This window comes from Acinonyx jubatus, chromosome C2, assembly GCF_027475565.1.
Source record: "Acinonyx jubatus isolate Ajub_Pintada_27869175 chromosome C2, VMU_Ajub_asm_v1.0, whole genome shotgun sequence".
Lineage (NCBI taxonomy): Eukaryota > Metazoa > Chordata > Mammalia > Carnivora > Felidae > Acinonyx > Acinonyx jubatus.
The window spans coordinates 94,384,869-94,397,111 of NC_069384.1; the positions used below are offsets into that span (position 1 = coordinate 94,384,869).

Consider the following 12,243-nt stretch of genomic DNA (forward strand, 5'->3'; position numbering starts at 1 on the left):
ACCTGGGTGACTCAGTCAGTTAAGCATCTGAATCTTGATTTTGGCTCAAGTTATGATCTCACCATTTGGGAGCTCAAGCCCTGCATCAGGCCTGCTGAGGACTCTCTGCCCCTTCCCCATGCACATGAGCCCTCCATATCTGTCTCTCAAAATAAATAAATAAATATTAAAAAAAAAAAAAAGCTTAAAAAAAAGAATTTCAAGGTTTTATTGAACGTTCTATAATATAATCTTTATCAACACATTTATAAAGTACTAGTGTAAAATTTTCAGTCTTAATTTGAGGTGCTAATCTAGTTATGTGAGAATTATTTTGTTAAATGAAATTTTAGACCTTATCTCCATTTTTCTTAATACAATTTGTGGATATTTGTTGAACCCTCTCTTTTGAGATGTTAATCAGATGTTAATTTCCTTAAAGGATCTCCAAATTTTAAATGATAACCAACCAAATGCAAGAATGTTAAAGTTGTTACAAGGTTTCATAAGGCTTTTTGCCACAAATGTGGTTAAGTACAAAAATAGATGCAAGGTTTATCTTAACATTCTGAGATTTAAAGAAAATGTTGCAGAGTCTTTAGACCTATTTTAAGTGTATATAGCTTTTATATGATATTAAGCAATCTTTTCAATTTATCTTCTAATGAACCTAGTGTCCGTTTTTAAGTAAACAGGATTTCCCCAGCATCCCCCTCTGTGTAAACATACACTCTAGTATGCAGAAGAAGCATAATGATGGGACAAATATTTACTACTTGATTTTGCTAATTCTTACATATATTATCCCTGTTGTGAGTGACTCCTGTGTGGAGAAAACTGATAGTATCAGTGATAGATCACTGTAGGTTTTGTTGTTGGTTTTTTTATTTTTGGTGGGTGGGGAGAGAAGTTAAACAAGATCATTTATTTAGACAGCATGGATTCTCTCTGCAAGCAGAACTAATGCTCTCCTAGATTTGGAATGGCCTCTGAGATTTTATTTCTTTACAGTGATTATTGAACAGTGGTATAGAATTGACATGTGTTTTGCTTAGCTGAATTTACTTTTTATACAAAACATTTTCTGAGTCAAATAATACCAGCTTTTCATCCTGGCTCAAATTTGGAAAGTTATTTGGGAAGCTTTATAAATAATTACATTGACTATTAGTTGGAAGAGTATTTAGACGTAGATTAGAAAAGATGAGACATTTATGAATTTTGATATTGCATATTTATGATTTTGAAGTTACTTATATACATATTACATTTGTTCGTGGTACTTCTTCTCTTCTCCCCAAAGAAGGAATTCAGATGGATAAACTTTGTTAAGTTACTGCAGATATTCTGATGACTTCTAAAATTTAATAAGAATAAATCATGTGTGTATTTCAGATGTATGAATCAATTGCTTTAGGCCGTTTTTCTTTTGACCTTATCACAGTAAGGTTATTTTATGAAGTCTTTATAGTTTTCTGAGGAAAAGTTGTTATTATATTTTCAAATCACTCTTGTCTGAAAGTCTTATAAAAAATTTCTGGAGATTATGACATTCTGATGTGAAAACTTGCCTCCTTTAGATTTATTTAAAAATGTTTATGATATTTCTGGAAAAAATACTAATTGTCATTTTTTTCTCTCACAGCTTCATATCCTCCAATTCAGCCTCATCCTCTAATAAAACATCAGCAGATTCCTCTTCATTCACCACCTCCCAAGGTTTCCCATCATCAGCTGATATTGCAACAGCAGCAACAGCAAATTCAGCCAATCACACTTCAGAATCCAACTCAAGACCCACCCCCATCCCAGCACTGTATGCCACTCCAAAACCATGGCCTTCCTCCAGCACCTACTAATGCCCAGTCACAGCATTGTTCACCAATTCAGAACCATCCCCCTTCTTTAACAATGTCTCCTAGCCAGTCACAGTCAGCACAGCAGTCTGTAGTGGTGTCTCCTCCACCGCCTCATTCACCAAGTCAGTCTCCTACTATAATTATTCATCCACAAGCACTTATTCAGCCACACCCTCTTGTGTCATCAGCTCTCCAGCCAGGGTCAAACCTGCAGCAGTCCACTGCTAATCAGGTGCAACCTACAGCACAGCTGAATCTTCCATCCCATCTTCCACTTCCAGCTTCCCCTGTCGTACACATTGGCCCAGTTCAGCAGTCCGCTTTGGTGTCCCCAGGTCAGCAGATTGTGTCTCCAACATCACACCAGCCATATTCAACCCTGCAGTCCTCTCCAATCCCAATTGCAACCCCTCCACAGATGTCGACATCTCCTCCAGCTCAGATTCCACCACTGCCCTTGCAGTCTATGCAGTCTTTACAAGTGCAGCCTGAAATTCTATCCCAGGGCCAGGTTTTGGTGCAGAATGCTTTGGTGTCAGAAGAGGAGCTTCCAGCTGCAGAAGCTTTGGTCCAGTTGCCATTTCAGACTCTTCCTCCTCCACAGACTGTTGCGGTAAACCTACAAGTACAACCACCAGCACCTGTTGATCCACCAGTGGTAAGCCCTTGGAAGCTCTTTGACTTTCTTGCTGAACTGAGAGTAAAAACTTTTTTTCCCACATTATGTTATATTGCTAGATCTAAATGCCTATGAATTTAAAAAGCTTGAAATTTCCATCTGTCAGTGTCTGACAAACATGCTATATGGGCAAAAAAAAAAAAAAAATGCCATTTGTTGTAGTATGGTTGCATGCTTGATAATTTGTGATGGTTATTAAAGTCCCTCGTTAATTTTATTACTATTTAAACAAATCCATCTGCTATCTTTACAGAGTTGATTTTTTTTCCCCAAGGGAATGCATTTGAACCAGTGTCATCTGCACAAAGTTTTTTCTCTTAAGGTGATTATCCTTCATAGATCCCTTCTGTTGGCTTGTATGTTCTTAAACGTATGGTTTATCTACCTGACCTTTTTGGTTGTGTGCATTCTGAAGTCCTGGGCCTTTAGGGGCTTTGGTTTCAAGGTGGAGGTATGCTTGTATGATGTAATTTTTGGGTACAATTATATTTTGTAATTAAGTTTTGTAAAAAAAATAAATCTATTCTAGGAAAGAATCCAAGTTTGCAAAAAACATTAACTGTAGACCATCTTTTAGAATTACTAAACTTGTGATTTTTAAATTTCTATGAAGGGAAAATATGTACTTAAGATTTCTCATTTAAAAAGCTAAAAAAACTGAGTGGATGAATTGAATCTGAAGATGAAAAAATCCACTGGGAGGAGTAAAAGTTTTGAATAATTGAGATAGATCGTGGTGAAATTTTTAGAATAAACCTTTAGCAAAGGTACTTGTTGCCTAGAAAATTATCCTGGAGAATTTTTTTTTAACATTCTTTAAAAGACTTTAAATTTATAAAATGATTTACAATAAAAGTTGAAATAAGATTGTTAAATGTCTAGGCAGAATGATCAAATCCATAATTAGTTTATAACTGAGGAAGACAGTCTTCCCAAAGGAGGTTTTGTATTAAACCTCACTGAAGCAGTTTTATCACTTAAAAATTAATAACCACTAATTCAGAAAGGAAAGGAGTTTCAAAGTCTGTTCCTCAATGGGAAACATTTTGGTTCACAGGATGCAAATTTATAGATTCTTTATTCTTGTCATCCCCATTGATGTTTATATGCATAGAGAGATTGAATTCCACTTTGATTTACTTTTATGAAAAACAATTTGACAGAGGAGTGTCTCACTGGCTTAGAGGAACGTGTAGTTCTTAATCTTGGGGGTCGTGGGTTCAAGCCCTATGTTGAATGTAGAGAGTACTAAAAAAAAAAAATAATAACAACTTGACAGAAACAGCAATGGGAATCTAGAAATAAGTTTGTCATTCAGTTATCGTGTCTCCATATCTGTTAGATTTCTGAAGAATTTACAGTGGATATTGTAACATAAAAAACACAGGCTTCAAAGTGGACAGTAATTACAAGTAAAAAGTAAAATTTCTTTCTGTGCCTACTATTTTTCTAGTTATCTTTGTTAGGAGAAACTTTGGGATAGAAATATTGGGGCACCTGGGTGGCTCAGTTGGTTGAGCATTTGACTTCGGCTCAGGTCATGATCTCCCGGTTTGTGAGTTCGAGCCCCACGTTCGGCTCTGTGCTGACAGCTCAGAGCCTGGAGCCTGCTTTGGATCCTGTGCCTCCCTCTCTCTCTGCCCTCCCCTACTTGTGCACTCTCTTTCTCTCCCTCTCTCTCTCTCTGTGTGTCTCTCAAAAATAAAAATAAACATTAAAATAAATTTAAAAAATAATTTTATTTTAATGAATATAAAAATAATAATTAAAAAATGTACATTATCTTATTTTGGAGTTTTTTTGGGTTTTTTCCCCCATGAAAATAGTACATTTTTTTGCTATCACTGGTGTGGTCATACATACTGTAGATGTTTCTGTGTTATCTTATTTTTTATCTTTCTCAAAGATAAATTTATTAAACTACATTTTTCTTTTATTACCTTTGATCAAATCTGATTTTTTTTTATCAAATCACATTTGTGAATTACACATTTCTTCAGTTTCCTGGTTGTTTCAGATATTTAAAGATAGGAATATATATTTATTTAAGAGATGTAACATTTTGAAAGATAAGTATGAATATCGAAGTTAAATCAGGGTATTTTTTTTTTTTTTTAATTTTTATTTTAGAGTGTCGGGAAGAGAGACAGGGGGATAGAGAGAATCCCAAGCAGGCTCCACACCCAGTGCAGAGCCCGATGTCAGACTCAATCCCATGACTCTGGGATCATGACCTGAGCTGAAATCAAGAGTCAGACGCTCAACCAACTGAGCCACCCAGGTGCCCCCATCAGTGTAGTTCTTAAAAATATATATTATAAAAGATACATTTATGAAACTAAAATTTTTCATTGATATATGGGTATGATGTGTGACAGTAGATAATTTAGAACCAATAAATGTCCCACAGTTTATTTAGGAAAAGTAGACAGATAGGACTAAGGTACTTTATTGAGGTAAGTTTGGCAGTCATTGCTAGTTTTAGAATAGTTTTAGTTATGGGCTAAACAGAAATTGTGTTGTGGAGTTTCCTAATCTTGTGAGTAGAACATCAACTTCTTTGTCTTATTCAATATTTTAGTTGTTGCACTTAGATTTTTTATGTTTAATGGTGCCAGATGTCTGTGATAGATAGATTTCCTACTTTTTTTTATTAACTTATTTTGCCTTTACATAGCAGATTTGGAAGAAAGTATGTTTAGTTAGAATTACCTATAAAGAATGAAAATTATTTTATAATATTCTTTCATAGATTATTTCAGAATATGCTATTAATGACTCTTTTTATCCTTTCAAACTTGTTCATTATTTTTAAAAAATCAGAGTTCTTTGCATGATTAGACTTTGTGGCAGCATGAATATTAAAGAGAGAATTTAAACATTTTAAGAAAATATCTAATAAAGGAATGCTGCACAGGTGTACCTTAACTGGTTGATAAAACCATACTTTTCTAATAACCTCTGATCAACATACCTGCCACTGTCAAATTAAGGTAATCACTATGACAGATGCCCCTCATTAGAAGATTTTTTTTCTTCCCTTTAACCCCTAGGACATTCCTTTTGGATGACTTTACCTGTGTTGGACATTATCATCATATAAAAAAAATTGTCATGTGAACAGATACTAGCAGCTCTCATTATTGTACTGTACGATAATGAATGACTGCTTTCACTTCTGAGGATCCAGACGGTTAAGGAATCTCCCTTGGTGAAACAGGTTTCCAGATGCAGGGGTGGGAGCTATTAATTTTTTTTTTTAATTTTTTTTAACATTTATTTATTTTTGAGACAGAGAGAGACAGAGCATGAACAGGGGAGGGGCAGAGAGAGAGGGAGACACAGAATCAGAAACAGGCTCCAGGCTCTGAGCTGTCAGCACAGAGCCCGACGTGGGGCTCGAACTCACGGACCGTGAGATCATGACCTGAGCCGAAGTCGGCCGCTTAACCGACTGAGCCCTGAGCCACCCAGGTGCCCCAATAATTTTTAAAAATGTAGCCTACTTAGTTGATTCACATCACAGTTCTGGATATCATATTTGGTATAAAATTATCAGCAACAGGAGGATTAAAGTTACTTTTTTAGGATTTTTAAATTTTTTAAAAGGAAAAGATCTTCTTTTTTTTTTTCTTTTAAGATATTTTATTCCTGGGTGGGTCAGTTGGTTAAGCAACTGACTTTGGCTCAGGTCATGATCTCACCATTTATGAGTTCATGCCCCACATTGGGTAAGCTTGAGCCCCACTTCAGGCTCCATGCTGTCAGCATGGGATTATCTCTGCCCGTCACTCACTTATGTTCGCTCCCTCTCTCTCTCTCCCTCCCTCCCTCTCTGTCTCTCTCTGTCTCTCTGTCTCTCTCTCTCTCTCTCTCAGAAAAAAAAACAAACAAACAATTAGAGGCTTTGGAAGTTAGGTGTTTTTTGGTTTTTTTAATTTTAATTTTATTTTAGGTTTATTTATTTTGAGAGAGAGCATGAGCAGGGGAGGGGCAGAGAGGGGGGAGAGAAGAATCCCAAGCAAGCAGGCTCTGCACTAATAGTACAAGGCTTGAACTCATGAACCATGAGATCATGACCTGAGCTGAACAAGGGTCACGCGCTTAATTTTTTTTTTTAAACTGTATTGCTGTTAGCTATGCCTTTGTAGATGAAACTTGATAGTCCCTTTTATAACATTTGGTTTATGTTGGTTTTAGAAATCTTGATCACTTTTATATTGACCAAGATATACTTCAAATCACCAAGCTTTTTCAATAGTTTGATTAAAATATAGTATAAAAAATACATATAGTATTAGATATCACCTCAAGTTTTTTGTGAATGTTGTTGAAAGGTTTTTTGTTTTAACGTTTATTATAATTATTAATCAGTTTAAGTAATCTTAAAAACTTACGACCTTTGTAAATTTAAGTAATAAGCTTTGTATATTAGAAAAAGGAACTGCTTTGTGGTTTTGTTTTTTGTAATCTATCATCTTTCAAAAATAATGATTAAATAGGGTTGCCGGGCGGCTTAGTTGGTTAAGCCTCCAACTTCGGCTCAGGTCATGATCTCACAGTTCGTGGGTTTGAGCCCCATGTCGGGCCCTGTGCTGACTGCTGGAGCCTGGAGCCTGCTTCAGATTCTGTCTGTCCCTCTCTCTGCCACTTCCCCGACTCACACTCTGTCTCTCACGCTCTCTCAAAAATAAACATTAAATAAAAAAAATTAAAAGTAATGATTAAATAATGATGACAAAAATAGTCTAGAAGTGGACTTTGAAAACAGCCTTAAGTTTAATGAAAAATTAGTTATTTTTAGTTACACAGTACCTTCTCAGATTGAGTCCATGTTTTCTTAAGTATACTCTTTAGCATTGGATTACAAAGGTCAAGTTAAAAAATTAAAAACTTTGTAAGTATGAAACAATATTGAAGAACTAAAAATAATGTGTCAGATGGCTTAGGAGTGGTGGGTTTGGGTGTGTATTAATTCAAGGACATGTATTTTCTGTTTACCTGATACTAGCTTATAAAAATTCATTAGATTCTTGAGTAGGTCAGAAGATTAAAGAATTAAAGATGTAATTGCATACCTTTTTTGTATGTTCTTAGATGTTATTTTTCATAATTTAATCTTTAATTCACATAAATATAATAAAGAAGAACCTGGGGTATAGTCCTTTACGCAGTCCCTGATATATTATGTGTCATTTTGGAGAATTACTTAGTGTGCTTGTGAAAAGTACTAGCATTTATTTTTATTTATGACAGTTGGAAGTTAATAGAAACAATAGCAAATTCCCCAATTAGTTATTGAGTGTATAAGATCAAACTTTTTTTTAATTCTCAAAATTAAGAATATGTCCTGACTTGACTGTCACCTTTTGGGAAACTTTAGTAATTTGTAGCCTAGATACTGATTCGCAACTTACTTTCAGTGAAATATTTTCGAGCATTATGAAAAACCTCATTTGAATTGTTTCAAAGTTTTCTTTTCAACCTGTTAAATAGAAACTAAAATAGTTTCAACTCTGCTTCCATAGTCGTTTTGCCTTTTTAAAATTTAAAACACTTAGAATTTATTTTTTTTTTCAATTAAGTTAGGAACACCTTAGTAAATATATTTTTAGAAACCTTTTAAGGCAGTGTGGTTTGTCATTGTAGGTTTATCAAGTAGAAGATGTGTGTGAAGAAGAAATGCCAGAAGAGTCCGATGAATGTGTTCGGATGGACAGAACGCCACCACCACCCACACTGTCTCCAGCAGCTATAACTGTGGGGAGAGAAGATTTGACTTCTGAACATCCTTTGTTAGGTGAGGAAATACCTAAATTTGGGGAAATTTTCTGCTAGGTAAATGTTAGTAATAAAGTTGAGTAAAGTAAAATTAATGAAGTGTAATAAAGTGAGTATAGAACCCCCACTGGAAATGATATGAAACTAGTTTTTTATGTAATTAATTACAGCAAAACATAATAGAATTCAAGATTTTCTTTTTGTTTTTTTCCATGAGAAACAAAACAATTGATGAGGAGCCACCCAAGTGAAAAACATACTTTAGCCTTCTAATTTTTAGTAGTTTTTACAGATATGTTTTATATGCCCAATCAGGTTCATTGGTCAGGCTATTTCTAAGCTTAAAAATTAGGGTAAATCAAAGTTCTATAAAAAGATTTCACTTATGTTTTCCAGAAATCACAAAACATTCTGAGTCATATCTGGCATTCCTCGTAATTACTTGTGATCCAGGCTGAGTACATTTTTAAAAATATTCTTTCCCAGACAGTTCTTAAATTAAGCCTCCCTAATTCTTTACTAGAGACATGGATTAAAAAAAATCGTTGTCCTTAAGCATTTAAATTTTTATTCACTACTTTAGTGCTACTCATGAAATCAAGTAAATCTTCTGTATGCTCCTCCTCACGATATTAACGTGACTGTGAATCCTAGGTATTTTACTTAAAACATTTTACAGAACATTATATAAAACATTTACTAAAACTATAACATTTACTAAAATAAAACTCATATAGCTCTCTGTCTAGGTCTTTAAAAAATACATCCCATGTTAGATTTTAATTAATTTATCTGTGTATCTATTTAATAAAAGCTTTTCTTTTTTTCCCTCTTTTTAAAAGAACATTTTTAAAGTAAACTCTGCTTCCAACATGGGGCTCACACTCATGACCCTGAAATGAAGAGCTGCATGCTCTGCCCACTGAGCCAGCCAGGTGCCCCCATGTTAGATTTTTAAAAACTATGAATATTTAATTTAGATCAGGGTTGGCAAACTACAGTTCATGCTTTAAATCTTTTCTGCTGTCTATTTTTGCATGTCCCATGAGCTGAGGATAGTTTTAAAAGTTCTAAGTGGTAGAGGAAGATCAAAAGAAGAGTAATATTTCATGCTATGTGAAATTATGCAGAATTGAAATTTCATTGTCCATAAATAAAATTCTATACAACACAGCTACGTTCATTTATTAAAATATTGTCTATGTTTACTTTCGTATTCTTGTGGCAAAGAGGAGTAGTTGTAGAGCCCATATGGTTCTTTACAGAAAGCTTGATCCAGATAATAGTCATCTTGATTCAGTCTTCCTTGTAAGTATTCAGTCCTCTTGAATATCTTATGACTCTCGTGATTATTTACAGTAAATAAGAACCCCTGTCACAGGTACAGACACAGATTGTAACAGGACACTGACTTTGCTACCAAAGCTACTCTCGCCATCCCTTTGTTTCAGTTGTGCCACAACTCTACTCCTTATTCCCTTGCTATCCGTGAGAATCTCTGGAAGGCACAAAAAGGGAGAAATCAGTTTTCTTCCAACATTTTCTCCCTCCTGAAAAACAGAAAATGTTTAGTCAGTAAAATTAGATAAAATATTTAAGACAAGTTTAAAATTGCCTTTGTTTACTCAAAGTAATACCACAAAAACTAGATTTAGGAAAATCTAACTATAGTATTAAATCTTTGTAGTTTCTGTACACTGAAAATGGATTTAATTTTGCTGCAGATTTCCTGGAGTTTGATTTAAAGACAGAAATAAAAGTTTAATTGGATACTAACCTTGCATTGTGACTGTGACTGAATTACCTTAAAAGCATTACTCATGGCAACACAAAGAAAGTTTAAGTACTTGAAATACTGGAACACAAACACAGCTTCACATTTTTTCCCTCAGGAACACAGTTCAGGATTCTGTCACGTGTATCTCTCAGGCTAAATTGTCTAGGTACAGTGTAGAGAATCTTCTTCTCATTTACTTCATACCTACTACTCTTCTGTAGTGTCTATGAAGGGGCAGAGCAAGCACAAGTTGATTTTTTAGAATAGCTCTCAGCAAATCATAAAATAAGCAAACCTGCAAAAACAGAGGGATTTGTTCCCATCCAGTATTTAGTTTTTGTAAATCTCTAAAAATTCCATACAAGTAAAAAGCATCTGTTAAAAAAAAGCTCATGGCGGTTCCTGGGTGGCTCAGTCGGTTAAGCGTCCGACTTCAGCTCAGGTCATGATCTCTCAGTTCGTGAGTTCAAGCCCCACGTCAGGCTCTGTGCTGACAGCTCAGAGACAGGAGCCTGCTTCGGATTCTGTGTCTTCCTCTCTCTCTGTTCGTCCCCTGCTGGCACTCTGTTTTTGTCTCTCTCTGTCAAAAATAAATAAAGATTAAAAAAAATTTTTAAAAAAGCTCACAGATCTTGTTCAGAAAACGAGACTTTGAATAAGTAGAGTACCTTGTGGCAAAGTCCTATTACTTGTGTTTTCTCTTGTAGTTATCTTAAATCTAGAGAATGTAATAATTTTTCTACTTTCATAACATCAGTGTTTCTCACCTGTTTTTATTTTTAACAGCTGATTATATATACTGGCAAGTAATAGCTATTAGCCTCTTCAAAAAGTCAGTAACTTACAGCTCTATTTTTTAAAAAAAAATTTTTTTTTCAACGTTTTTATTTATTTTTGGGACAGAGAGAGACAGAGCATGAACGGGGGAGGGGCAGAGAGAGAGGGAGACACAGAATCGGAAACAGGCTCCAGGCTCTGAGCCATCAGCCCAGAGCCTGACGCGGGGCTCAAACTCACGGACCGCAAGATCGTGACCTGGCTGAAGTCGGACGCTTAACCGACTGCGCCACCCAGGCGCCCCTTACAGCTCTATTTTTAACAACATTTAGGACTCTGTGTAAGATTGGCACATTTGTATGTATGATCTAAAAATCAGTTGGAACATACACCAAGCAATATTTTCTGAATAAGCCAAATTACACTTAATGCAGCTTTATATTTCTAAAGTAACAAAATATCTATAAATCTGTAAGGGACATTAATATTTTATTTTTCAGTACCCCCATAGATTTATATTTTCTTTCAAACATAAAACATGGCTTTCAATCCCACTTTATAATTTTATAATTTAATTTCCTTTTACTCTATGAGTAAATGTGAAGATTTGGTAATGTGGGATAGAATTTTTCTGGAGTTCCTCAGTTTCGTAATGCATGCATACAGTAACACTGCATGTGTTCCGTGAAATCAATAAACTAGCATTTTTCTGTTGACTTTCTTGTTTAGTTTTTAATAAAGGATTGTGTAATTTAAAAATTTCTTTAAATCTTTATAAAATTTATTTTTGAGAGACTGAGCGAGAGTGGGAGAGGGGCAGAGAGAAGGGGAGACGCAGTCTGGAGGCAGGCTCCAGGCTCTGAGCTGTCAGCACAGAGCCTGATGCAGGGCTCAAACTCATGGACCGTGAGATGAAATCAGACACCTAACTGACAGAGCCACCCGGGCGCCCCAAGGATTGTGTAATTTTTAACAGGTTTTCCAGTACAGTTTATCTTGGTGGATTATTTGGTGGAACTAGGTTAATAAGTGGCTTATAATAACAGTGCTGTGATCAGATATATGATGTTAATCACATTCGTGTTCTTGAGTGTGAATTGTTAGCTTTTCCATTTCTGAGATTATACACATGATCGCTACACTGTATTGTTAGCTGAAAATTTTATTCTTTAGGGATTCCTATTTCTTCTCTACCTAACTGGGCTATATTTTGAGCATTTTTGATAGTGGTGTCAACCCTTTTCATACTGATGATGGAGGAGTTACCACAGCAATTATAAGAGCATTGTCTCAAGAACTGATTCCCTAGGTTAGTATCCCACCAGCTCCATTACTTAATTAGTTGTGTGTCCTTGACCAAGTTTCTTTATCTTCCTGTTTCCCTTGGGCTA

At 35.2% G+C, this 12,243-nt stretch overlaps 1 protein-coding gene across 10 annotated transcripts in view; it reads left to right on the plus strand.

Moving 5' to 3' along the window:
- PHC3 (polyhomeotic homolog 3) overlaps window positions 1-12,243 on the plus strand; it is an 87,075-nt gene that overhangs the window by 39,387 nt on the left and 35,445 nt on the right. For 9 of the 10 annotated variants that reach the window (XR_008297826.1, XR_008297827.1, XR_008297828.1 and 6 more), the window contains 3 exons: window positions 1,625-2,496; window positions 2,792-2,839; window positions 8,167-8,317. Coding sequence is in view for 7 of the 10 variants with exons in the window: in XM_053221216.1 (XP_053077191.1) it covers window positions 1,625-2,496; window positions 2,792-2,839; window positions 8,167-8,317 (1,071 nt within the window). In the remaining 3 variants the exon portion in view is untranslated. The remainder of the gene's footprint in view (window positions 1-1,624; window positions 2,497-2,791; window positions 2,840-8,166; window positions 8,318-12,243) is intronic. The other variant, XM_053221217.1, reaches the window with a different exon arrangement.